Below are 27,405 nucleotides of genomic sequence, written 5' to 3'. Positions count from 1 at the left end.
CGGGTAAATGTACTGTATGTGTTGGGATAGTCAGTATCCCAATCTATCATCAATATCCCAGCCATGGTCTAAATTATATTGTGTATTAATATTAAAAAGATTCGAGACAAACTGGATCTCAAAGGCAGTAGCTTTTATTTTGCTGACAGAATTTAAAGTTTATTTCCTGGACTGAATTCTAAAGTGATCAAATACTATTTGGATGCACCGTGTGCTTTCCTCCCCTTTAGCTTAGTCACTCTCTGGATGAGGGCTATTTTCTGTTGCAGGTGACCTTTGCGGATGTGGCTGTATATTTCACTGAGGATGAATGGAAACTGTTGACGAAGAAGCAGAGACTTATGTACAATTATATAATGATGGAGAATTATCAGAATGTGGCCTCTGTGGGTAAGGAACCAGAATCCATTAGCATTATAGAATCACAGAGTTCGAATAGACAACAAGGGCCATCCAGTTCAGTCCATTTCTGCCATGCAGGAATACACATTCCAAGCACCATCCAGCCTTGGTTTAAAGACCTCCAAAGAAGAGAACTCCACCAAACTCTAAGGAAGTATATTCCACTGTCGAAGAGCTCTTACTGTCCCAAAGTTCCTCCTAATGTTTAGGTGGAACCTCTTTCTCTGTCGTTTGCATCCATTGTGGTGTCTCTTTTTCTCTGTAGCAGCAAAAAGCAAGCTTGCTCCATCCTCAATACAACCCTTTCAAACATTTAAACATGGATATCATATCCGCTGTTAATTTTCTTTTCTCCAGGGTAAACATACCCAGCTCTCTAAGCCGCTCCTCATAGGGCTTGATGGTTTCCAGATCCTTCACCATTTTGGTTGCCCTCCTCTGGGCATGTTCCAACCTGTCAACATCCTTTTTGAATTTCGGAGGCCAGAACTGGACACAGGATTATTCCAAGTAAACCCTGACCAAAGCTGAATAGAGCTTCACTACTACTTACCTTGATCTAGAAACTATACTCGTATTGATGCAACCTAGAATCACATTGGCCTTTTTAGCTGCCGCATCACACTGTTGGTCCAAGTTCAACTTGTGGTCTACTAGGAGTCCTAGATCCCTTTGAAGCGTAGTTTAATTGTGATAGCAACATCCTGTAGAATATTTGAATTAGTAGTTTAGTGAGGCACTATTGCTCTCCACTTTATAAGGATTCTAAATACTGTATTGTAAACTGCCAATTGTCAGAAGCAGGTTCTGTGGTTCATCCAGAATGGTGTTAGGGTTTAGGGGGGATTGTTAGTAGTTTAAATGCTAGTAGTTTTAAGTAGTTGGTAAGTATAATGGGGCCTAGAATGGCTTGGGGAAAGGAAGCAGTTGTGGAGGCTCTTAGCTGACTGGTTTGTGAGTTTTGGGTGGAAGACATTCTACAGGGGGGAGAGTCGTATGTGAACGGTGAAAGAAGAAGGCAAGCGGTACCTTGGCAGCCAGGCTGGTTAGGGGCTGAAGGGGAGGAAAAGGGAGGAGTGTGAAGGTAGTTAACGACGGAGGGAAAAGTTTTAGACACTTCAGAGACAGCTTAGACTTATTAATGGATCCTTCTGCCTGAGTTTCTCAATAAACCTTTTGGTGGAAGCAAAGGACTTTTAAATTCTGAAACTAAGTCCCGCCCCCAGATATCTCACCAATGCTAGGATTTTGTAGGAAGACAGCATGGAGATTACTAGTAATGCATTTCTCATTGAAATGGTAGCACATCTCTGAGTATGTTTCCTTTTTTGGCCCTCTTCCAGCTTTTTGAGGTTCTGCTTCACTTCCCAAAAGGGATGCAATGGGATACTGAGGCACAAAACTTTATTCCTATTTTAAGGCAATACAATGTGTGGTTGCCCCTGAGATCCCCAGGGGGCCAATGTGACACCCCCAATCCCCAACAGTAGCCCATCCCTGTCTTAGAGATGTCTTAATACTGCTTCCTGATGCTTGATCCTCACCAAAACAGAAGTCCAGGACCCAGCCCCCTTGCTTTGCCTTTCCCAATGAGTAATTTGCATATGGATTATCCTGCCTTTCTCAACAAATGAGCCTCAAAGTGTCCCTTTTATGCATCACACTCTGTTGGTGTGTGTCTGTGATAGAGAGAAAGAGCAAATGTGAAAAACAGAAAGGCAGGAAAGAGATGGTGAAGGTGAAATACTGAAGCAGTGCAGATGGGCAAGAAGAAAGGTTGGAGAGCGGAGGGAGAAAGGGAAGGGGATCAGGCTTAAGAGGGAGATGAAATGCACAGATATAAGATGGGGGACACCTGGCTGAATGAAACTACATGTGAAAGGGATCTAGGAGTCCAAGTAAACCACAAGTTGAACATGCGTCAACAGTGTGATGTGGCAGCTAACAAGGCCAATGCGATTTTAGGTTGCATCAATAGAAGTATAGTGTCAGGATCAAGGGAAGTAATAGTGCCATGGTATTCTGCTTTGGTCAGGCCTCACCTGGAATATTGTGTCGAGTTCTGGGCACCACAATTCAAAAAGGATGTGGAGAAACTGGAGCATGTCCAAAGGAGGGCGACTAAAATGGTGCAGGATTTGGAAACTATGAGGAACGACTTGGGTAACTAGGGATGTTTAGCCTGGAGAAGAGAAGGTTAAGAGGTTATATGATAGCCCTGTTTAAATATTTGAAGTAATGTCAAGCTTGTTTTCTGCTGCTCCAGAGACTAGAACACTGAACAACGGATGCAAACTGCAGTAAAAGAGATTCCACTTCAACATTAGAAGGAACTTCCTGACAGTAAGGTCTGTTCGACAATGGAACAAACTCCCTCTGAGATTTAGGTGGAGTCTCCTTTCTTAGAGATCTTCAAACAGAGGCTGGATGGCCATCTGTCAGGGATGCTTTGATTCCTACATGGCAGAATGTGGTTGGACTGGATAGCCCTTGCAGTCTCTTCCATCTCTATGATTCTAGGCCTATGGGAGCCAGGAAGGGGAGGCAGGAGCAAAGCCAGGATCGCCTAGCTCTGTGAGGAGAGAAAGGGACCTCTGGGAAGGACCAGGAGAGGGGCCATGAGGATTGGGAGGCAGCCACCAACCTCACAGATTATACTGATAATAATAATAAGTTTTATTTGTATTTACCCGCCTCTCTCAATGGAGTGAGGTGGTATTACAACCGTAAAATAGCCACAAAACAACAATAGCATCCAATTTACACACAGTAAAAAAATAAAATGCTTAAAACTCAGTTTGGGACAAATAAAAACATCATTTAAAATGCACAGTTGTGATCAGAAGTGGGATTTTTCCTTAAGTTCTTTACAAGAGGTCGGGTGAGTAAGCCTGTCGGAAGGGATCCGTCTTAAGTCCTTTCTTGAAAGCATCCAAGGTGGTGTTAAGATGGATCTCCTCCGGCAAGTTGCTCCATAACTTGGGGGCTATGGCTGTGTATGCTCTGTGAGAAGTTGTTCTTAGCCTGACCTTTGGGTAATCTAATAGATTCTTCCCAGATGTTCTGAGAGTGAGGGGTGGATGGTGTAGGGAGAGGCCTTCCCTCAAGTAGCTCAGGCCCAAGCCATGTAGGGCTTTAAAGGTAATAAGCAACGCTTGGTATTGCGCCCGGAAGCTAATTGGCAGCCAATGTAGGGATACTGGTGTTATATGGTCTGACCTAGATGTTCAGGTGACCAATTTGGTGCCACGTTTTCAACTCACTGAAGCTTCCAAACTTGGTACAAAGGTAGCCCCATGTAGAACACTGAATTTAGGAAATGAACTTGAAATCAGGCCCTTGTTTTCATACATATTAAGGGTTCCATTTAGCAATTATGAGCAATGTCTATGAAGAGAGGAAAGAGCAACACAAAAATTCCTTTTCCTCTCATGTTTCTTTTCCAACCTGAGCTTTCTTAGCTCTGTGGTTGATTCCAGAGGCCCTTTGTCACTCGAAATGCTGGAGTCTGGGGAGGATACTTCCAAGTGCTATGCTTTTAGGGGAATTTCATACTTAGCTCAAAGGAGAGATTGAGGCAACAGTGACCTCGGGATTCATCCCAACTATACCAGGCCCAGAAGCACACAGAACTCCAGAGGCGTTTCAAATAGGCTTTTGTGTTTTATTTAGGGGGAAAGCAAAATACATGCACGCACACACACATATACACATATAGGTGTTCACGCACCACATGCAAGAACTAGGTAACAAAGGTGGGAGTGGTGAATAGTGTAAGGCTTTGCTAATGGTAATACATTACCTACATGGATCTTGATTCCAATTGCTGTGGGTCCAGAATGGGGAGAGAAGTCAGTAACTGCTATAGCAAGTGAGGCTGGTGAGTGTAGTGAGGTGTTTAGCAATGTAAACCAACGGAGTGTAAGTCTGCAACTGGACTGATGCTGAAGAACAGCCAGTTGGGGCTGATATTTATACTGAAATTGTTGCTTGGGGGCAGAAACTGAGCATTCAAAAAGGTTTAAATTGCTTTAGGATGTTTCCTGGGTGGGGAAAGAGTTGTCTGAAACTGAATTAAATTAAATGGGTGCTTGGTGGAAATACTTCAGCCAAAAAGGATTATCACACTGGCTCTCAGGTCCTTCTTGGCTCTGAATTCTGGTCCCATTCAAAGCCAATGTATAGCACAGTCTGAAGGCAACACTCCCAGAGTTCAATAATAACATAGCAGAGTACAGTAGCAAATCTCTAGATATAGGCATTGGCAATGCATTAACCACTTTCCACACATAAAAATAACTCACAGCCACAGTTGATTTCCTCCAAGTCCTTGGAGGTTCTTTAGCTTGACTTGCAATAGAAAACAAATATGTACCAGCTCTCCTCTCTGACTTCCATCAACTTCACAATCTCTTGTACACACAACTCCAACCCACATCAATCCACATGTGAGCTGTATACTGTATTGGTTGTGAGTCATCTCCTGGAGCTAAACAGCATGAAGCATCCTCTGCAGTTAGCTTGCATCATGCCATGTGCTCTGACTCAACACTCTATGGCAGCCTCACAGGAAATGATGCCACTTTTCAATCAAAGTATTTTTACATATATTTATTGGAATATTTTTCAACTGTCTGACTATCTGCTTCTACTGATTTTCTCATGACAGTTCCCCTTCAATTTCTTCTTTGGTAGCTCTGAGTAAGGATACAGTCATTATATGGATTTGGGGCATCCAGAACAGGGTCATGCTCAGGTCACTCACACCAACATTATTAATTTAATCTCAAATAGGGAGGGATGAACGTGGGGCTAAATCTTGGGGCAACACTTTCCTCTCTTAACACTGAGATTCAGTCTTGTCTGTCATTGTCCTCCTTTACAGAAGAATTTGTCAGCCACGAGAGAGTCCACACAGGAGAGAAGCCATACAAATGCCAGCATTGTGGGAAATGTTTTTCTCGGAAGTCACACCTATTGGCACATCAGAGAGTCCACACAGGAGAGAAGCCATACAAATGCCAGCGTTGTTGGAAATGTTTTTCTTCCAAGTCATACCTATTGGCACATCAGAGAGTCCACACAGGAGAGAAGCCATACAAATGCCAGCATTGTGGGAAATGTTTTTCTTCCAAGTCATACCTATTGGCACATCAGAGAGCCCACACAGGAGAGAAGCCATACAAATGCCAGCATTGTGGGAAATGTTTTTCTTCCAAGTCATACCTATTGGCACATCAGAGAGCCCACACAGGAGAGAACCCAAACAAATGCCAGCATTGTGGGAAATGTTTTTCTTCCAAGTCATACCTATTGGCACATCAGAGAGCCCACACAGGAGAGAACCCAAACAAATGCCAGGATTGTGGGAAATGTTTTTCTTCCAAGTCATACCTATTGGCACATCAGAGAGTCCACACAGGAGAGAAGCCATACAAATGCCAGGATTGTGGGAAATGTTTTTCTTTGAAGTCACACCTAGTGAGACATCAGAGAGTCCACACAGGAGAGAAGCCATACAAATGCCAGGATTGTGGGAAATGTTTTTCTTCCAAGTCATACCTATTGGAACATCAGAGAGTCCACACAGGAGAGAACCCAAACAAATGCCAGGATTGTGGGAAATGTTTTTCTTCAAAGTCATACCTATTGGCACATCAGAGAGCCCACACAGGAGAGAACCCAAACAAATGCCAGCATTGTGGGAAATGTTTTTCTTCCAAGTCATACCTATTGGCACATCAGAGAGTCCACACAGGAGAGAAGCCATACAAATGCCAGGATTGTGGGAAATGTTTTTATTCCAAGTCATACCTATTGGCACATCAGAGAGTCCACACAGGAGAGAACCCAAACAAATGCCAGGATTGTGGGAAATGTTTTTCTTCAAAGTCAGTCCTAGTGATACATCAGAGAGTCCACTCAGGAGAGAGGCCACACAAATGCCAGCATTGTGGGAAATGTTTTTCTTCGAAGTCACACCTAGTGAGACATCAGAGAGTCCACACAGGAGAGAAGCCACACAAATTCCAGAAATGAACTAACATTATATTCATCAAGAAGCAAAACAAAGCGTATATTTTAAATCTTGTGGTGATAAGAAAAAGCCCTTGTGATTTCCTGTGTTAGGTTTGTGTGTCCATATGCCTGTTTATGTTTTTCAATTATATTTTGTTATTTTGAGGTTTTATTTGCCTTTATTATAGATTATTGCTTTCGTTTATAAATTTGAGTGGGGATCATGGTGGTGGAATAGGTTAGTTAAACAGAGGGGTGGGATTGGCTATAGCTGGTTAGAATAGTTATGGGAATGATAGCATTTGGAATTTGTTTGATGTTGGCTGAAGAAAGTTGGGGACAGGTATTAACAGAAAGGGCTAGTTTGTGGGAATGCAAAGGGGGCCTTGTTATCTGTGGGACATAGACTGTGGGAATTGGAGGTGGGGGCCAGGTTTGGACGAGTGTGATGTTTTAGGTTTTGGGGTTTTAATGTTTGCTTTGGGGAGGGCAGCTCTGACTTAAACACTGAATTTCTGATTATGTGTTTGAAATAAAGTTTTTGTTGTTTCAACACACTGGACTCATTGATGTACAGAAATTCTGCATTTGCACAAAATGTACCCTTTCTTCTCTCCTCAGCCCTCAGCTCCATTCCCAGCCTTAAAAACAGAGGCAAACACACATATATACTCAGAGAGACAGAGCTATATGTACAAAGCAGAGCCTTCCCAGCCTTTCCCTCCTGAGTCTAGCTCCGCAGCTTGGGCTCCATTCCGGAAGGAAGGAAAAAAGGCCATAGTCCTTCCCTTCTTCCAAAGGCCGCCAGTGGAATAAGCAGCAGCAGCAGCAAAGGCCTTACGATCCCTGCGCATGCTGAGACGAGGTCTTTGGGGCATCTGAAAGGAATGAAAGTGCCAAAGGAAGAGAAGCATAAAGGGACTGCTGATGTTGGGGGGGGGGGGGGGGGGATTTGGGACCTGTTTCAGGCACCTTCCTCCTGGAACCCATTATTAGAGCCTTCCACAGCTCACATTGATGCTTTAAATGACTATTTCACAGATAATGTCTCTCAGATAAGAGCCAAATTGGACGTCAGCATTATTGCGGAGGCTGTAAGTGAGGTGTCCATGAGAAAGATCATACTGGATCAATTTGAATCTGAGTATTGAGGGTGTGGACAAGCTCCTTGTAAGTGTGAAGAGGAGAACTTGCCCTCCCGACCCTTGCCCTTTTTATATCACCTGAAATATATCATAGATACATCTCTTAGTTAGGGCTATTTTCCATCATGCTTAAAAGAAGCAGTGTTACGGCCGTTTATGGAAAAGCCCTCCCTAGATCCCTTGGACATGAACAATTACAGACCGGTCTCCCGTCTTCAATTTCTAACCAACATAATTTTGAGGATAGTTGCTCTTCATCTCCAAGTGGTCTTGGATGAGATGGATTATCTGGACCCATTTCAAACTGGCTTCAGGATGGGATACGGAGTCGAAACTGTTATGGTTGCCTTAGTAAATGATCTTTGCTTCAAGGGGGGATGTAACTTACCAAACTTTAAGCTGTATTATTATGCAGCTTGTCTCAAATGACTAGAAGAATTATTCAAATTAGAAAACAAGACTTTATTGAATATAGAAAAAGCTAACCTGAATCTTGGTATACATGCATATATGTGGTATACAAAACCAAAAGATAATAATACTTTTAACCATCATGTTATAAGAAGGTCATTGCTTAAAGTATGGTATAAAATGAGACATCAGTTTTGAGTGTAATTGCAAGAGGACTATTACAATAGAACAAAGGACAAAGATACTCCATGGCTAAGATATGGAGATTTAATAAATAAAACACCAGAAGGAAAATACAATACGAAATCTATGGAAGAACTTAATGAAAAAGGAAACATGAAGGATTGGTTTTTATACAACCAATTAAACAATCGTTTTAAGGCAGACAATAAAGCTCCTGGGTTAACGATGGATAACAATGAAATAGATAAAATTATGATGGACAAAAAAGGTAAACACATATTGAAATATTATAAACTATTAAAAGAAAGAGATCTAGAAGATGACATTATTAAACACAGCATGGTAAGATGGGCACATGATATAGATAAAACTATAACTATAGAGGAATGGGAAAAATCATGGAAAGGAACAAATAAATTCACTCTGTGCCAAAACTATAAAGGAAATGATATCAAAATGTTATACAGGTGGTATCTAACATCCCAAAAAACCCACTAGATATACAAAACTGGTAATACTAAGTGCTGGAAATGGGGGGAACCCGAGGGAAGCTTCTTTCATATTGGTGGACATGCATTAAAGCTAAAGGATTCTGGCAAAGGATTCATGGAACCATCCAAAACATTCTGGATATAAATATTCCCTTTGAACCAAAGTGATCTTTACTAAACATGACACACAACATAAAGTCAGTAAAATACAATATAATTGTTTTATATATGGTCTCATGTGCAAAGATCTTATTTGTTCAAGTTTGGAAATCTGCAATTAATCCTTCTATAGAAGATTGGTTGATTAAGAGCCCTCCCCCCGACCACCATCTTGAGGGGGAGAGACGAGGCCTGGCCTGGCAAGACTAAGAGCCCTCCCCCCGACCACCATCTTGAGGGGGAGAGACGAGGCCTGGCCTGGCAAGACTAAGAGCCCTCCTCCCGACCACCATCTTGAGGGGGAGAGACGAGGCCTGGCCTGGCAAGACTAAGAGCCCTCCCCCCGACCACCATCTTGAGGGGGAGAGATGAGGCCTGGCCTGGCAAGACTAAGAGCCCTCCCCCCAACCACCATCTTGAGGGGGAGAGAGGCCTTGCAATTTTTTGTATTGTATTGCAATTTTTACAGTACACCGCTATGATCATTGCGGAATAGCGGTCTATAAATAAAACATTATTATTATTATTATTATTATTATGATACATGAAGCTAGAAATATGGATATAGTATCTGCCTTACTAAGAGGGAAACCAAAAGAATATTTAGAAATGGAACAGAGTTGTCTTAAAACATTTGAAGAAACGGGTGATACCATTCTGTTAAATTAATAGTTACTATTTGGTCGATATTTGGTAATTTAAATACTATCATGGGAATATCTCAGTGTAATAAACATTTTTGAAAGTAAAAAAAGGAAGGCCCACATCGTTGTTGTGGGGAGCGCCACACACTGAGTTGTATAGCCACATTCTGTGCTACTCCTGGCTTTGCTGCAGGTGAGCGATTGACAGTTCGAGGGTGGCAACATGCTCCAATGCTGCAATGGTCAAAGGAAGTGTTGAGACTTTGCTTGTTGTTTCTTGCTCCCTTCACCCTTAAATGTAGGGGCCATTCAGACTACATTTTACCCTGCTTCCCAAACCGGTTTAAAAGTTGGAAGTTCACACTCACGCCGATTTTAACACGACTCCATCAGGGGCTTGCACAAGAGATCCAGGGCAAATCCCCCTTAGCGCGGCTTTTCTGAAAGCGGACTATTGACCCTTTCTTTTTGGAAACAACCGGCTCTTCCCTGCTGCCGGCAAATATGAACTCAGCCCCGGGCATGATCAGATCAAGTTCAGGGGGTAGATTGCCCCGATTGAGGTAAAGGGTAGTAGGAACTTGTTTCCGGGGAGATTCGATAGAAGGCCATCCTCATCACCTTCACCTTGGAGGCCACCTGCTTCTGTGACCTCTCAAACCCCTTCTCCTCATCTTTCTGGCAATCTTTGAGTAGATTATGAGGTCCAGGTCCACATTCCTCTCCAGACAGTGATAGAGGTACTGGACCTCCACATCTGTCCAGCGATTCCACCCTCTGGTCATTGTCTCTGGGCAGAGTAAAGCAAAGCACACTACCCATACTCCCAGCCTAAGGCCCCAAAACTCACCTCAGGAGTTTGGGCCTGTGAGGGCAACCTTTCTATTGTGGCCGGTGCTTGGGACTTTTGTTACTCCACCACTGCCACCAAAATATGTGTGAGGCACATACCAAATTCCCTTCTAGGGCCCAAGCCCCATAGGCTATTGTCACAGTTAAGATACACAACCCATCCCTCTCTTTCCTAGAGTCTGTTTGCAACCCAAGTCCTTCCCTTTGGACTCAAGGAAAACCCCGTTTCCAGTCCCTCAGGAGGACTGCTAACAACCCAAGCCCTCACACTGCCTTGGCTAGAGCCTTCCCCTCAGAGTCCAAAGTCCCAACTGGACTGTTCTCCAACTGACAGCCTCCGGTTGGTGTTCCCCTCTTCTCAGCCAGCACCTGATTGGCTGAGCTCTAGCTGCCTTTTCATTGGTCAGCTTGAGGCTCTATTCGCCACAGGGCCTTCCCACGCAAACTTTTTGCTGGACAGCAGATGGCGCTGTAGGAGGCTTTTGCGCATGCGCCAAAAACTCCAGGCTTGCTGGAAAAACTATTGATGGGTTTTAACATGAAATATAGATATAGATATAGATATATGGATTGTATATGATGATAATATATATACACACACATACACACACACAGAGTGGACCCTTGTTGTAGGCTGGGATTTGGTTCCAAGATCCCCATTGTATAACAAAATACGGGGATGCTCAAGTCCCATTGACTATAATGAGAGAGCAAAATGGAGTGCGTAATAAAACCTGGAAAATCAAGGTTTGATAATTTAAATGTATACTGTTGTGGAACTTTTTCTGGCCGTGGATGCTTGCGTCCGTGTATAAAAAATCCATGTTTAAGAAGGGCAGACTGTATAAGTATAATATATAGAAGAATATATAAGTACATCTAATATTATCAAAGTCAGTCCTAGTTAGACATCAGAGAGTCACACGGGAGAGAAGCCATACAAATCTCAGCATTGTGGGGAATGTTTTTTTATGAAGTCAAGCTCCTTCACGTCCCTTGATCTTTCTAGGAAGGAATTAAAGACCTTTCTCTTCCGACAGGCTTTGGCCCATGTGCCCTGATTACATGCTGTTCTCCCCTGATATGCAAGTTTGTCTTCATTGGTTTTAACGCTTGTTGTAGATTTTATAGTGTTTTAAAGTATTGGGTTATTTTATGATGTTTTTATACTGTGTGCTTTTATATTGCATATTGTGCTACATTTTTTTCCTTTGCTGTACCCCGCTTTGATCTATTTTTGGAAAAGTGGGTTATAAATAACAATTATTATTATTATTATTATTATTATTATTATTATTATTATTGACACATCAGAGAGTCCAGACAGGAGAGAAGCCACAAAAACCCCAGTAGTGAACTAGCATTATTTTTGTCAGTAAGGAATGCAAAGATTATATTTCCAATCCAGTGTTGCTAAGAAAAGGCCCTTGAGATTTTGCTTGTAAGGTTTCTCTGTCCATATGTCTGTTTATGTTTTAAGGTTGTATTTCGTTAAGATTAGGTTTTAATTGCTAATAGTAAAGATAATTGCTTTGGGCTGTAAATTTGGCTAGGGATTGTGGGTTGTGGTATGGGTTAGGTAGATGGGGATTGGGATTTGTTGCAGCTGGCTAGAATAAACACACACATTTATATATACTCATCTACTTGTGTACAATTTAAACATAAGCAAATGCATGGAGAAATATGGAGGTACATATGAATGCACATGGATGCACACATCTCACATTCTGGTCAACATCAGCATGTATATATAACCATAACTGTGTATACATTTACTTCCGGTCATAACAGCATAACTGCCCTGCAATGACTGTAATAGGAAATTTATACTTTGTGATGTTTTTATGATATGTATTTTACACATGATTGGCTCCTGAGGAGACTCTGAGGGCTGCCATTGGCTGGAATCCCGTCCCTCCTTCCATCCCTGGCCCTGATTGGATGAAATCCCAGTCCCCCCATCATCCTTGGCCCTGATTGGATGGAGTCCCCATCCCTCCCATCATCCCTGGCCCTGATTGGATGGAATCCAATTTTGTGTTCTGGTGGCCATTTTGTTCTGCTTGTGACTGTGGGGAATAATGTTCCAGAACCTTCTCTGAGGCCTCAGTTGAACAGAGGCTTCTCTTTCTCTCCTGAGGCTCCAGAGTCAGAAGGAGGCCAGGCTCCTTGGGCCAAAAGGAAGGAAGCGTGTCTCTTTGTGTGTCTTTTCTGAGAGGGTTTTCTTATTACACAGCTCTGCTCCTTCTGGGGATCATGGGTTTCAAAAGGGATCAGAAATGGGGAGGAGAGTTGTAATACAAGCCTTATTCTTCTTCTCCACAAACATTGGGCTTTGGCTTCTAAGAGGAGGCTTGTCCCCCCAAAAAAGGCCAAAAGTGGCTTCTTTGAGAAGTTTTAAAAGTCTCCTCAGTTTTCTTATAAGAGATTTTCAGGCAAGAAGGAAGCTAACTGACCAGAACATCTCATATTATTCCCAAATAAACATAGAAACAAACAAGAACAATAAAAATAAGGATTACACAGATAAGCAGACTGCTTCTTTCTTTTAAAGTAAAGCCATTATTAGGAAGGTAAAAACAAGACTTGGGTGCTTCTGCCCTTTTACAACCAACTCAGGCTGTATCTGCACTGCAGAAATAATCCAGTTCTAAAGTGAGTTAATTCTTCTGTTTCAATCTTATGGAATCCTGGAATTTGTAGTCTGTTGTGACACCAGAGCTCTCTGGCAGAGAAGGCTAAGTGTCCCAAAGGTAAAAGCCCAGGATTCCATATCACTGAGTGTTTAAAGCGGTGTCAAAGTGTCTTATTTCTGCAGTGTGGATGCAGCCTTCGTGGGTAAGGGGCTGATGATGGAGAAAAGCACTGGAGAACTCTGGAGGTTTTAGCAGATTATTTATTTATTTAGTTATGATGCACTCATTTCACATCTAGCTACAGGGACATAACCAGGGCCCTCTCCTATTCCCCATCCCCTCATCCTTCACCACTCTAATAAGGCATGGAGTATCTGTTGTGTAGGGGATCTGCAGTGAATCTATGATAGGTCCAGGGGGCTTTGTTTGAAGCAGAGGGAGGAAGGGGATACCCACCTCCGCATCGGCCCAAAGGAGACATATGTCACTTGCGTATGTCACAAACAGGATGCTGTTCTCTTTATTCAACATTATTTCCTGTTCTAGATCAGAGTCTGATTTGCCAATAAAGTATTGTTTTTATCCATTAGGAAGAGCTTTCTTAATTGTCTGTAAAAGAACCATGAAAGATCATAACCCTGATCATTAGGATCTTCTCATGTCTTATTCTATAACCAGTTCTATCTGTTTGCATTCATTCTTTATAGGAGATCCAGTTTGTGTCCTTTTTTGAATCTCTGGTCTCCTTTCGCAGGAACTGCATCTCGGACCCCTTGGACACAGCTTTGGGGCACCTTTTGCTGGAAGTGACCCAAGTGCAAGACCACCAGGACCCCCTGCCCACCTGATGGCCGACACAGAGGCCAAGCGGAGGAAGTTGGGCTCCAAGAGAAAGAGGATGCAGAGGTGCAAGAACTCTTTGGTGAGTCGAGGTTCTTGACTATTAGTTTCATCTGTGTCACTGCTGGGCCAGTTCATGAAAGCAAGAGGGGAACATATGCTCCCAATTTAGCAGAGACAGTCCTAGTTAATCATCTGTCACCCCATTTTTACAGGAGCTTTTAAAAATGTCCCGGTTGCTCTCTCCTCCACCCACTTTCCCCTTCTCAGCTCACTTCAGTTCCTGAATGACATTCAGTTTGCCCCCCATCAACTCAAAAGTGGGGAGAGGAGAGGAAAGAAGGAGGCAGGATATGGCCCTTCCCAGGAGGCTGAAGCAAAAGCAAACTGCTGTGTCCTTCCCAGCTTGTGTGATCTTCCTCATAAACAACTTTGGCCATATTCACCACCTTTTGGTGTTGCTTGTCAACATGTGTCTTCCTTTTCCCATCTGTGAAATGTTGGGGGATATGGAAGAACATCTCTGGATCTAAATTGGGGGTGGGCCCAGTGGCCCTCAAGCCCACAGTGCTCCCAGAACAGTTTTTGAATAATGAAATTTGGTTCTAAAATTTGGCAAGAAATGTCTAAATGCACCATAATTCATTGCTGGCTAAATGTACTATATGTGTTGGGATAGTCAGTATCCTAATCTATCATCAATATCCCAGCCATGACCTAAATTATATTGTATATTATATTGAAAGGATTCAAGACAAACTGATCTCAAAGGCAGTAGCTTTTTTTCTTGCTGACAGAATGCATAGTTTATTTCCTGGACTGAATTCTGAAGTGATCAAATAATATTTGGATGCACCGTGTGCTTTCCTCCCCTTTTGCTTAGTCACTCTCTGGATGAAGGCTATTTTCTGTTGCAGGTGACCTTTGCGGATGTGGCAGTATATTTCACTGAGGACGAATGGAAACTGTTGACGAAGAAACAGAGACTTATGTACAATTATATAATGATGGAGAATTATGAGAATGTGGCCTCTGTGGGTAAGGAACTTGAATCCACTAGCATTATAGAATCATAGAGTTGGAATAGCCCACAAAGGTCATCCAGTTCAACCCACTTCTGCCATGCAGGAATATATATTCCAAGCACCATGCAGCCTCTTTTTAAAGACCTCAACAGAAGAGGACTCCACCAAACTCTAAGGCATTATATTCCACTGTCGAAGAGCTCTTACTGTCCCAAAGTTCCTCCTAATGTTTAGGTGGAACCTCTTTCCCTGTGGCTTGCATCCACAGTGGTGTCTCCTTTTTTCTGTAGTAGCAGAAAGCAAGCTTGCTCCATCCTCAATACGACAACCCTTTCCAATATTTAAACATGGATATCATATCCACTCTTAAATTTCTTTTCTCCAGGGTAAACATACCTAGCTCTCTAAGCTGCTTCTCATAGAGCTTGATGGTTTCCAGATCCTTCACCATTTTGGTTGCCCTCCTCTGGCCATGTTCCAACTGAATTGTGGAGCCCAGAACCAGACACAGGATTATTCCAAGTGAGGCCCGACCAAAGCAGAATAGAGTGACACTATTACTTCCCTTGATCTAGAAACTATACTCGTATTGATGCAGCCTAGAATCACATTGGCCTTTAGGAGTCCTAGATCCCTTTCAAGTGCAGTTTAATTGTGATAGCAGCATCCTGTAGAATATTTGAATTTGTAGTTTAGTGAGGCGCTATTGGAGAGACACCAAAGGAGAGGGGCCTTGGGAATTGGGAGACAGCCACGAACCTGACAGATTTTAAGAACTGGTTTGAGAGAACTTCTGAGAACCGGCTCAGATCTTTGTTTTCAGACATATTTAGGGGTTCCATTTAGCAATTATGAGCAATACCTATGAAGGGAGGAAAAGGGGACACAAACCTGCTTTTCCTCTAATGTTTCTTTTTCAACCTGACTTTGCTTAGCTCCATGGTTGATTCCAGAGGCCCTTTGTTACCCAAAATGCTGGAGTCTGGGAAGGACACTCCCAAGTGCTATGCTTTTAGGGGAATGTGGTACTTTGCTGAAAGCAGACATATAGTTTGTTTGGGGCAAGAGCAATCTTCGGATTCAGCTCAACTATACCAGGCCTGGAAGCACAGAGAACTCCAAATGCATTTGAAATAGGTTTTTATGTTTTATTTAGGGGAAAAGCAATATACACGTATATACAGATATAGGGGTTCACACACACACATACAAGAACTAATAACAAAAGTGGGAGTGGTGAATAGTGTGAGGCTTTGCTAATGGTAAAACTTTACCTAGGTGGATCTTGATTGCAATTGTTGAGGGTCCAGAATGGTGAGAGAAGTCAGTAACTCCAATGGCAAGTGGAGCTGGCGAGTGTAGTGAGGTGTTTAGCAACGTAAACCGACAGACTGTCTGTCTTTAATTGGACTGACGTTGAAGAACAGTCAGTCAGGGCAGATATTTATACTGTAATTATTTCTTGGGGTCAGAAACCGAGTGTTCAAAAAACTTTATATCATTTTAGAAAGAATCCTGGGGGAGAATGGTTTGAAACTAAAATGAATGCAATGGGTGCTTGGAGCAAATAAATCAGACAAAAAGGATTAGCACACTGGCTCTCAGTCCTTCTTGGCTCTGAATTCCTATCGTGTTCACAAGCCAATATACAGCACAATCTGAGGGTGTTGCTCCCAGATGCAGCTCAAGAATAACACAGCAGAGTATGGAAACAAATATCCAGATATTGGCAATACACTGGCCACTTTTCACTTAAAAATAAATCAGAAACAAATTCGTTTCATTTAAATCCTTGGAGATTCTCTCTCTTGATTCACAAAATAATACAAATATTTGCAAGCTCTCCTCTCTGACTTCTATCACCTTCACCATCCCTTGTACACACAACTACAATCCAATGCACACCAATCCACATGTGAGCTGTATACTGTATTGATTGTGAGTCATCTCCTGGAGCCAAACAGCATGAAGCATCCTCTGTAGTTAGCTTGCATCATGCCTTGGGCTCTGACTCAAGACTCTATGGCAGTCTCACGGGATATGATGCCACCTGTCAATCAAAGTATTTTTGCAAATGGTTAATGGAATATTTTTTCAACAGTCCTTTGACTATCTGCTTCCACTGATTCTCTCATCAAAGTTCCCTCAATCTCTTCTTTGGTAGCTCCTAGGAGTAAGGATACAGTCATTATATGGATTTGGGGGTATCCAGAACAGGGTCATGCTCAGGTCACTCACATCAACTTTATTAATTTAATCTCAAATAGGGAGGGGTGAATGTGGGGCTAAATCTTGGGGTAACATCTTCCTCTCTTAACCCTGAGATTGTCTCGTCTGTCATTTTCCTTGTTTACAGAATCACTTGTCAGTCATGAGAGAATCCACACAAGAAAGAAGTCACATAAATGTCAGCATTGTGGGGAAAAATTTGCTTACAAGTCAATCCTGGTGGTACATCAGAGAGTCCACACAGGAGAGAAGCCATACAAATGCCAGCGTTGTGGGAAATGTTTTCCTCAGAAGTCAATCCTAGTGAGACATCAGAGAGTCCACACAGGAGAGAAGCCATACAAATGCCAGCGTTGTGGGAAATGTTTTCCTCAGAAGTCAATCCTAGTGAGACATCAGAGAGTCCACACAGGAGAGAAACCATACAAATGCCAGCGTTGTGGGAAATGTTTTTATTTGAAGTCATACCTAGTGACACATCAAAGAGTCCACACAGGAGAGAAGCCATACAAATGCCAGCATTGTGGGAAATGTTCTTCTTCAAAGTCAGACCTAGTGACACATCAGAGAGTCCACACAGGAGAGAAGCCACACAAATCCCAGTAGTGAATTAACATTATTTTTCTCAATAATGAATACAAAAAATATATTTTCAATCCAGTGGTGCTAAGAAAAGGCCCTTGTGATTTTGTTTGTAAGCTTTGTGTGTTGATATGTCTGTTTGTGTTTTAAAGTTGTATTTTGCTATTTTAAGGTTTTAATAGCTAATAGTATAGATAATTACTTTGGTTTGTAAATTTGGGTGGGGATTGTGGGTTGGGGTATAGGTTAGGTAGATGGGGGTCTGGGATTTTTTAGAGCTGTCTAGAATAGTTATGGGAATTATAGCTTTTGCAATGTGTTGGATCTTGGCTGAAGAACGTTGGGGGCAGGTATTGACAGAAAGGGCTAGTTTGTGGGAAGGGCAAAGGTGGCCTTGTTTCCTGTGGGGCATAGACTGTGGGAATTGGAGGTGGGGGCTAGGTTTGGAAGAGGGGGGAGTTTTAGGTTTTGGGGTTTTGGTATATTGTTTGGATTGGAGTGGGCAGTTCTGGCTTAAACACTGGATTTCTATGCGTTCTCAATAAAGTTCTTTGCAACAGACCGGCCAGAGAGAGGAGAAGGAGAGGAGCTGCTTTGCAGCCATTTTGAGACCGTGTGCTTGAGACCGTGTGCTCGTTGCTGAAGGGGAGGAGCTTCTGTGAGTCACATCTGTGAGTCACAAGGGGGCGGAGCTAGCAGACTAGCTTTATATACCAACTTCCAGAGCCTTCCAGAACAGACCGGCCAGAGAGAGGAGAAGGAGAGGAGCTGCTTGGCAGCCATTTTGAGACCGTGTGCTTGAGACCGTGTGCTCGTTGCTGAAGGGGAGGAGCTTCTGTGAGTCACATCTGTGAGTCACAAGGGGGCGGAGCTAGCAGACTAGCTTTATATACCAACTTCCAGAGCCGTGTGCCGTTAGTATATAAAGCTAGTCTGCTAGCTTCGCCCCCTTGTGACTCACAGATGTGACTCACAGAAGCTCCTCCCCTTCAGCAACGAGCACATGGTCTCAAGCACACGGTCTCAAAATGGCTGCCAAGCAGCTCCTCTCCTTCTCCTCTCTCTGGCCGGTCTGTTCTGGAAGGCTCTGGAAGTTGGTATATAAAGCTAGTCTGCTAGCTCGTTTTCTTTAACTCAACAACTCTGCTCAAGTGGCATCAGGGTAGAATCAGATATTGAAACAGAACCTTCCCTTTAAGTTTAAGATAGCAGCCAGTACTTACTTTTAAAGAAGTATTCCCAGTAGATTGACTGTTATATTTATTACTAAGACTTTGCAGTATGGACAACGAGGGATCTGCCGCAGTCACCTGCAACTCTTGTGGGATGTTTCTCTTCTTGCCTACAGAAGTGAAGAACTTCACATGCACCAAGTGCAAGTTGGTAGCACTCTTGGAGGAGAAAGTGCAGCAGCTGGAGTCCAGAGTAGCTACACTTCAGCATATTAGGGAACAAGAGGATTTCCTGGACACAATAGAACTAACCATCTTGGATGAGTACCACGCAGAGGAAGATGCTACGGTGGAAGAGGTCACTTGCCAAACAGAGGAGGCAGACAGCTGGAGGAATGTCACAAAGAGAAGTAAGCCAAGAAGGAATTGTTCGGGGAGCTTGCAGCTAGAGAATCGATTCGAAGCTCTTTCCCTTATCAAGGAGGATGAAGAAGAGCAGCATGGACAGACTTCAGGGACGGAGCAGGGGAGCCTGAGAGTCCCACCCGAGGGAACAGTCGCTGCTAAGCCTCGGAGGAGGCGTGTGGTCGTAGTGGGGGACTCCTTGCTGAGGGGTACAGAAGCAGTGATTTGTAGGCCTGACAAGATGTCTCGAGAGGTGTGTTGTCTTCCAGGTGCAAAGATCCGTGATGTGACAGAGAGGCTGACAAGACTGGTCAAGCCTACTGACCAATACCCCTTCCTTTTGGTCCACGTGGGAACTAATGATACTGCAAGACACAGCATTCAGAACATCAAAAGTGATTACGAGGCGCTTGGTAGGAAGCTGAAAGGAATGGATGTACAGGTTGTCATCTCGTCTCTTCTGCCAGTTGAAGGGCATGGTCCAGGAAGGGAGAGGAAAATAGCAGATGTGAACAACTGGCTTCGCAGATGGTGCCGCCGAGAAGGATTTGGATTCTTCGATCATGGGCTGCGGTTCCATGAGGAGGGACTTCTTGCAACAGACGGGTTGCATCTCACGCCAGTTGGAAGAAATGTTTTTGCCAACAGTCTCAAGAACTTGATCAGGAGAGCTTTAAACTGAGTTCCGAGGGGAAGGGAGACAATATTAAGGAAGGCGAAAGGGATGGCGAAAATAGTCAAACTGACGCAGAGGAAACAAGGCAAACAGTGCAAGGACCCAGCAGTGGGAGGCAAAAAAACTTGCACAGGCAGCAAATAAAAGGGAACCATGGTCTGCGATGTCTCTACACTAATGCACAGAGCATGGGAAATAAGCAAGATGAACTCGAACTCCTAGTACAACAAAGCAAATATGATATAATAGGCATCACTGAAACCTGGTGGGATGAGTATCATGATTGGAATGTGGAAATAGAGGGGTATAACCTTATTAAGAGAAATAGGCCAAACAAGAAATGAGGAATAGCACTATATGTCAGAGATATTTACACCAGTGAAGAGATCCTGGACATCAATCATGGAAGCCAGGTGGAGAGCATCTGGATAAGAATCAAAGGGGAGGGAAACAACAAGGATGTTACGGTGGGAGTCTACTACAGACCCCTAAGTCAGACTGAGGAATTGGATGATATCTTTCTAGAACAGATGACCACATAGTCAGAAATGAGAGATGTAGTAGTGATGGGCGACTTCAACTATCCTGATATTTGCTGGAAGTCAAACTCAGCAAAATCCTCAAGGTCTAGCAAATTCCTCACTTGCCTGGAAGACAATTTCATGGTCCAAAAGGTGGAAGAGGCAACAAGGGGGTCAGCTATTTTAGATCTGATCCTAACCAACAAGGATGACTTGGTTAATGGGGTGCAAGTGGTGGGATCATTAGGTGGAAGTGACCATGTTCTCCTGGAGTTTGTAATACAGTGGAAAGGAGAAGCCAGGCAGAGTCAGACACGCATCCTAGACTTTAGGAGAGCGGATTTCAGTAAACTTAGAGAAGTATTGAGGGCGGTTCCATGGTCAGAAATACTAAAAGATAAAGGAGTTCAGGACGGATGGGACTTTCTCAAAAGGGAGATACTGAAGGCACAATTTCAAACAGTTCCAGTGAGAAAGAAAAACGGGAGGTGTCTCAAGAAACCAGAATGGATGACTAAGGAACTCTCAACCGAGCTAAGTTTGAAACGGAACATGTATAAGAAATGGAAAAAGGGGGAAATCACGAAAAAGGAATTCAAAGAAATAGCAGGCATGTGTAGGGGTAAAGTCAGAAAAGCTAAAGCGCAGAATGAACTCAGGCTTGCTAGAGAGGTTAAGAACAATAAAAAGGGCTTTTTTGGATATGTCCGCAGCAAGAGGAAGAAGAAGGAAACGGTAGCGCCACTACGTGGAGAAGATGGCAAAATGCTAACAGGAGATAAAGAAAAGGCAGAATTACTCAACACCTTCTTTGCCTCAGTCTTCTCAGAAAAGGCAAAGGGTGCTCAACCTGAGGATAATGGAGCAGAGGACAGAATAGGGAAATTTCAGCACAGAATAAGTAAAGAGATAGTAGAGGAACACCTTGTTAATCTAAATGAATTTAAGTCTCCGGGACCAGATGAACTCCATCCAAGGGTATTAAAAGAACTGGCAAATGTAATATCGGAGCCATTGGCAATCATATTTGAAAACTCCTGGAGAACAGGAGAGATCCCAGCTGACTGGAGGAGGGCAAACGTTGTCCCCATCTTCAAAAAGGGGAAAAAAGAGGATCCCAACAATTATCGTCCAGTTAGTCTGACATCAGTTCTAGGAAAGATTCTGGAGCAGATCATTAAACAGAGAGTCTGTGAACATCTAGAAGGCAATGCCATAATCACAAAAAGTCAACATGGGTTTCAGAGAAACAAGTCATGCCAGACAAATCTAATCTCTTTCTTTGACAAAATTACCAGCTTGGTAGATGAAGGGAATGCTGTGGATATAGTATATCTTGATTTCAGTAAGGCCTTTGACAAGGTTTCCCATGACATTCTTGCAAACAAGCTTGTAAAATGTGGGCTAGACAAAGGAACTGTTAAATGGATCTGTAATTGGTTGACCGGCCGAACCCAAAGGGTGCTCAACAATGGCTCCTTTTCATCCTGGAGAGAAGTGACCAGTGGGGTCCCACAGGGCTCTGTCCTGGGCCCAGTGCTATTCAACATCTTTATCAATGACCTGGATGACAGAATTGGGAGCATACTTATCAAATTTGCAGATGACACCAAATTAGGGGGAATAGCTAATACCCCAGAGGACAGGATCAAGATTCAAAATGACCTGAATAGACTAGAAAGCTGGGCCAAAGCTAACAAAATGAAATTCAACACAGAGAAATGTAAGGTATTGCACTTAGGGCGGAAAAATAAAATGCACAGATATAGGATGGGTGACACCTGGCTGAATGAAACTACGTGTGAAAGGGATCTAGGAGTCCAAGTAGACCACAAGTTGAACATGAGTGAACAGTGTGATGCGGCAGCTAAAAAGGCCAATGCTATTTTAGGCTGCATCAATAGAAGTATAGTGTCTAGATCAGGGGTAGGCAACCTGCGGCCCGCGGGCCGGATGCGGCCCGGCAAGGCCTTTGGACCGGCCCCAGCCCGGTCCTGCCGCCGATTGCCGCTGGAGCCTTTGGCCTCTCGTGTGAGGGTGTGGGGCCTTTGGCCTATCAGGAGGAGGCGGGCAAGGGGGGCAATTGTTTATAGAAGCCTCCGAAACATGCATTTATATTAACATTTTTTAAAAAATCAGCAAATTTTTTTGCGTGTCCTCCATTTTTTTAAAAAAAGTGTCCTCCATTTGAAAATTTTGTCCTACATTTGTCCCGGTTTATTTATTTAATTATTTTCTAAAACAAAATTATTTAATTATTTATTTTTTGGCTTCAGCCCCCCAGTAGTCTGAGGGACAGCAACTCGGCCCCCGGCTCAAAAAGGTTGCCTACCCTTGGTCTAGATGAAGAGAAGTAATAGTGCCACTGTATTCTGCTTTGGTCAGGCCCCACCTAGAATATTGTGTCCAGTTCTGGGCGCCACAAGTCAGAAAGGACATTGAGAAACTGGAGCGTGTCCAAAGGAGGGCGACAAAAATGGTGAAGGGTCTGGAAACCATGCCCTATGAGGAACGACTTAGGGAGCTGGGGATGTTTAGCCTGGAGAAAAGAAGGTTAAGAGGTGATATGATAGCCCTGTTTAAATATTTGAAAGGATGTCATATTGAGGAGGGAGCAAGCTTGTTTTCTGCTGCTCCAGAGAACAGGACCCGGAACAATGGATGCAAGCTACAGGAAAAGAGATTCCACCTGAACATTAGGAGGAACTTCCTGACAGTAAGGGCTGTTCGACAGTGGAATGCACTCCCTCGGAGGGTGATAGAGTCTCCTTCCTTGGAGGTCTTTAAATAGAGGCTGGATGGCCATCTGTCAGGGATGCTTTGATTTGGATTTCCTGCATGGCAGGGGGTTGGACTGGATGGCCCCAGTGGTCTCTTCCAACTCTACGATTCTATGATTCTATGATTCTATGAGGAGCTAGTCCTCCCTGTGGCTTTTCCCCCAGGAGCCCCTTCTCCCTCTCCTTCTTCCCCTAAAGAATCCTCAGAGGCCTCTCTGCTCCTCCTCCTCCTCAGGCCCTTCCTCTATGCCTTCCTACTCCTCCTAGGACTGCAATCCTGGCCCCACTTTCTGGGAGTGATTTCTGGTTCAAAACACACTGGAGGAATGATGATGATGATGATGATGAGTCTCTTCCTTCAGAAGCACAAAGCTTGTGGAAGCTCAAAGGCTAACAGAGGTCCAAATCACACGGCAGAAATAACCCTCTTTCAAACAGCTTTAACTGCCTTTGCTCAGTGATAGGGAATCCTGGGGATTGTAGCTTATTGTGGCACCTCAGCTCTCTGACAGAGAAGGCTAAAAGTCTCGCAAAACTACAGTTCCCAGAATTCCCTAGCATTGAGCCAGGGCAGTTAAAGCAGTCTCAAACTGGACTATTTATGCAGTGCATTTTGTATCTCTGTTGGTCTTTAAGTTTTCACAAGGTTCTGTGGTTTTGGGAACAAGAAACTAATTATCATAATTGTTGTTGATGCTGATGATAATAATAATAATAATATCCCATTCCCCCTCATAAAAGGACACAACTGAAATTACAAGTTTAAGAACATTGAATTATAACATACAAAAGTATACATTAAAATAGAAGTAAAAAGAATTAAACTAATTCAGTTCCCCCTCTGGAAAGTGGGAGAGACCTGGAAGGGACATGAAATGGGAAGAGAGGAAAAGGGGGGAGATGCTGAGGGGGGTGTCTCTTTTCCTGGAGTTTGCACCCATTGCTCCATCTCCTGGTCTCCTCCGCTGGGAGGAAGGGAGAGCATGGAATTCTGGGAAAGGCTGGCAGTTGGCTTGGAGCCTGAATAGGGTTCTAGAAGGCTGGTGGCTTTGACTGTTGGCTGCTTCGGAAGAAGGGCTCATCTGGATTTCCCTGGCAGTGAAGGAAAGATGGGTGCCTCAATGAGGAGCTCCCAAATTTGGTTCCTATGTGATAATGATGAATGAGAGTGAAAGGCCCCCAGTTTGGAGTCAATGATGGGGGGCTGGAGGGTCTTCTGTAGGGAGGCAGCCTTGGGGGCTGGAAGCAAAGAAGCCTCCTCCTCCTCCTTCATCTGAAAAATGCCTCGAGGCTCTACCGGGTACCAGGCCTCCACTCCTCTCTTGGGAGTTTCTGTGAGGCCATGATATTTTGGAAGGGAATCCCAAAGGGAGTCTGTGACCAAGGAACCTCAGAATATGACCAAGATTGCAAGGTTCTTCCTGAGGAAGGAGAAGCAAACTAGGAGAGGCTGCAGCTGTTTGCTTTTGCCTGAGCCTCTGGGAAGGGCCCCTCTTCTCCTTTCTCCTCAGCTGTCTTCTTGGAGGGCAGACTGCCTTTACGCTTTGGACTCAGTTTGCAGCAATGGCAATGAGCTGAAGAGAAGGGAGAAATGGCAGGAGGAGAAAGAAGAAACCAGCTGAGAAGGTGGGAGGGCAGAGGATGAATCAGGGGGAATGTCCCTTCCAAACTGGGAGAGTTGGAGGGCATGCAGAAGGAGCTGGGCCTGGAAATGGAGGAGGAGAAGGGAGCTTGCAAAATGACCTCCGTGGATGAGAAAGTTGGGCCTAGTCCATGAAATGTAATGGCCCAGTGAAATGGTGTCCATAATATAGGAGCCAGTGTGGCATAGTGGTTTGAGCATAGCTGAATTATGTCTCTGGAGATCTGGTTTGGAATCCCAGCTCCGCCATGGAAAACCATTGGGTGACCTTGGGCAAGTCACACTCTCTCAGCCTCAGGGAAAGGCAATAGGAAAGCTATTCTGAAGATATTTGCCAAGGAAAGCCCTGTGATAGGCCTGCCTTAGGGTCACCATAAATTCAAAACGACTTGGAGACACACAATAACAATAACAACAAAAGCAACGTCTATTATGTAAAATGGCAAAACCAAGAATTGCTTTTGGAATGTACATTATTTTTCTATATTTTCAAGCCTTGAATGGTTCAATCCACAGGTAAAGAAATCTGTAGATACAGAGGGCTATCATCACCATAATCATCATCATCATCATGAAAAAGTAGAGGGTCTTCTTTATCAAATTTGTACCAGGAGGGCGACTAAAATGGTGAAGCGTCTGGAAACCAAGACCTTTGGCTTAACAAGGCTACAGGCCTCTTCCCCCACAAAAAGCTCTAACGCACCCCTGAAAGGAGCTCCTCCCTCTCACTTCTTCTTTTTGTGGAGAGCCCCTTCTCCCCCGCCAATGCCCCTCTCTCTTTTCCTCACAACCACAATCACAACAACAACCCTGTGAGGTTGTTCTGCCAGGCAACAGAGACCAGTCCCTCCATGATCTCCTTCTGGGTCAGAGGAGGGGGATGGAGGGAAGGCCTTGGCAGCCATTGCTTTGTGTGTGTGTGTGTGGGGGGGGGAGGCAATTGCCTTCATGCCATAGACCAATACCTACCCCAAAGGAGAGTATTCTTTGAAGCCTTTCCTCCTTCTCCCCATGGCCACATTTCCCTCCTCCTTCTAGGCCTGACCCCCAAAATCACCTTTCCTCTCCTGGCAATGGGAAATGGGGGCTCTAAGACTTTTCCTATCCCCCTCTGAGAAGCAGCTCCCCTACACAACAGATACTCCATGCCTTCTTAGAGTGGTGGGGGATCAGGGGATGGGGAATTGGAGAGGACCCTGGTTATGTCCCTATAGCTGGAAGAGAAATGAGTGCATCATAAATGAATAATAAACAAATAATCTGCAGAAACCTCCAGACGTCCCCAATGCTTTTCCTCATCATCGGCCCATTTCCCAAGAAGGTGTCATCCACACAACAGAAATAAGGCACTTTGACACCACTTTAACCGCTCAGTGCTATGGAATCCTGGGATTTTACCTTTGGACACTTAGCCTTCTCTGCCAGAGAGCTCTCATGCCACAACAAACTACAAATCCCAGGATTCTATAGGATGGAGTCAGAAGAGTTAACACACTTTAGAACTGGATTGTTTCTGTAGTGCAGATACAGCCTGATTCAGTTGTAAAAGGATAGAAGCACCAAAGTTGATTTTTAACCTGTTAAAAATGGTCTTGCTTTTTAAAAATATAAGCAGTTTGTTTTTCTGTCTAATCCTTATTCTTGTTGTTCTTGTTTGTTTGTATGTTTATTTGTGTCATTCTTGGTAATATGAGTTATTCTGGTCTGTCTCCTTCCTTCTTGTCTGAAAATCTATTAATTAGGAAACTGGGGAGACTTTTAAAACCTCCCAAAGGAGCCACTTTTGGCCTTTTTTGGGGGACTAGCCTCCTCTTAGAAGCCAAAGCCCAAGGTTTTGAATAATAATAATAAGGCTTGTATTAAAACTATCCTTCCCATTTCTGATCCCTTTTAAAACCCATCTTCCCCAGAAGGAGCAGAGCTTTTTAATATGAAAACCCTCTCAGAAAAGAGACACACTTCCTTCCTTTTGGCCCAAGGAGCCTGGCCTCCTTCTGACTCTGGAGCCTCAGGAGAGAAAGAGAGGCCTCTGTTCAACTGAGGCCTCAGAGAAGGTTCTGGAACAAAATGGCCACTGGAACACAAAATGGATGCCAGAACACAAAATAGCCAGGGATGGTGGGAGGGAGTGGGATTCCAGCCAATCAGGGCCAGGGATGGTGGGAGGGAGTGGGATTCCAGCCAATCAGGGCCAGGGATTGTGGGAGGGAGTGGGATTCCAGCCAATCAGGGCCAGGGATTGTGGGAGGGACTGGGATTCCAGCCAATCAGGGCCAGGGATGGTGGGAGGGACAGGGATTCCAGCCAATCAGGGCCAGGGATGGTGGGAGGGAAGGGGATTCCAGCCAATGGCAGCCCCTCATAGTGTCCTCATGTTTAAAATTCATATCTCCCCCATATTTTCCCCTGAAAGACAGAGACATACTCCATTTGATTGCTCTGTCTTTCTAGTTCAACCCACTTTATATCATGGTTCTATTCTGCCTCTATCATTCTTAGCTATTGAACCGCCTCAAAATATCATTCCAGGGATGGAGCTCCCCATCCTCCATTACTTTGATCCTCATATAATAGTGCCTTAGATAACCT

General features: G+C 43.9%; 1 protein-coding gene across 1 annotated transcript; it reads left to right on the top strand.

Annotated features, from left to right (window-relative positions):
* Positions 1 to 25,860, top strand: LOC149282422 (uncharacterized). Its single transcript, XM_089498150.1, has 4 exons — positions 1 to 390; positions 5,288 to 6,297; positions 17,249 to 17,425; positions 25,855 to 25,860. Exons 1-4 carry the CDS (start codon positions 342 to 344, stop codon positions 25,858 to 25,860), a joined length of 1,242 nt encoding a protein of 413 aa, XP_089354276.1. The 5' UTR covers positions 1 to 341.
* The last annotated feature ends 1,545 nt before the right edge of the window (positions 25,861 to 27,405 follow it).

This window comes from Sceloporus occidentalis, unplaced genomic scaffold, assembly GCF_023333645.1.
Source record: "Sceloporus occidentalis isolate IW3139 unplaced genomic scaffold, rSceOcc1.0.p SCAF_114, whole genome shotgun sequence".
NCBI lineage: Eukaryota > Metazoa > Chordata > Lepidosauria > Squamata > Phrynosomatidae > Sceloporus > Sceloporus occidentalis.
This window is presented reverse-complemented; position numbering and strand designations above follow the sequence as displayed.

Coding starts and splice junctions, on each gene's coding strand:
- LOC149282422 (XM_089498150.1), top strand. CDS start 342: ATGTACAATTATATAATGATGGAGAATTATCAGAATGTGGCCTCTGTG. Junction 391..5,287: donor TCAGAATGTGGCCTCTGTGG/GTAAGGAACCAG, acceptor CCTCCTTTACAG/AAGAATTTGTCAGCCACGAG. Junction 6,298..17,248: donor AATGTTTTTCTTCAAAGTCA/GTCCTAGTGATA, acceptor TTTGCTTACAAG/TCAATCCTGGTGGTACATCA.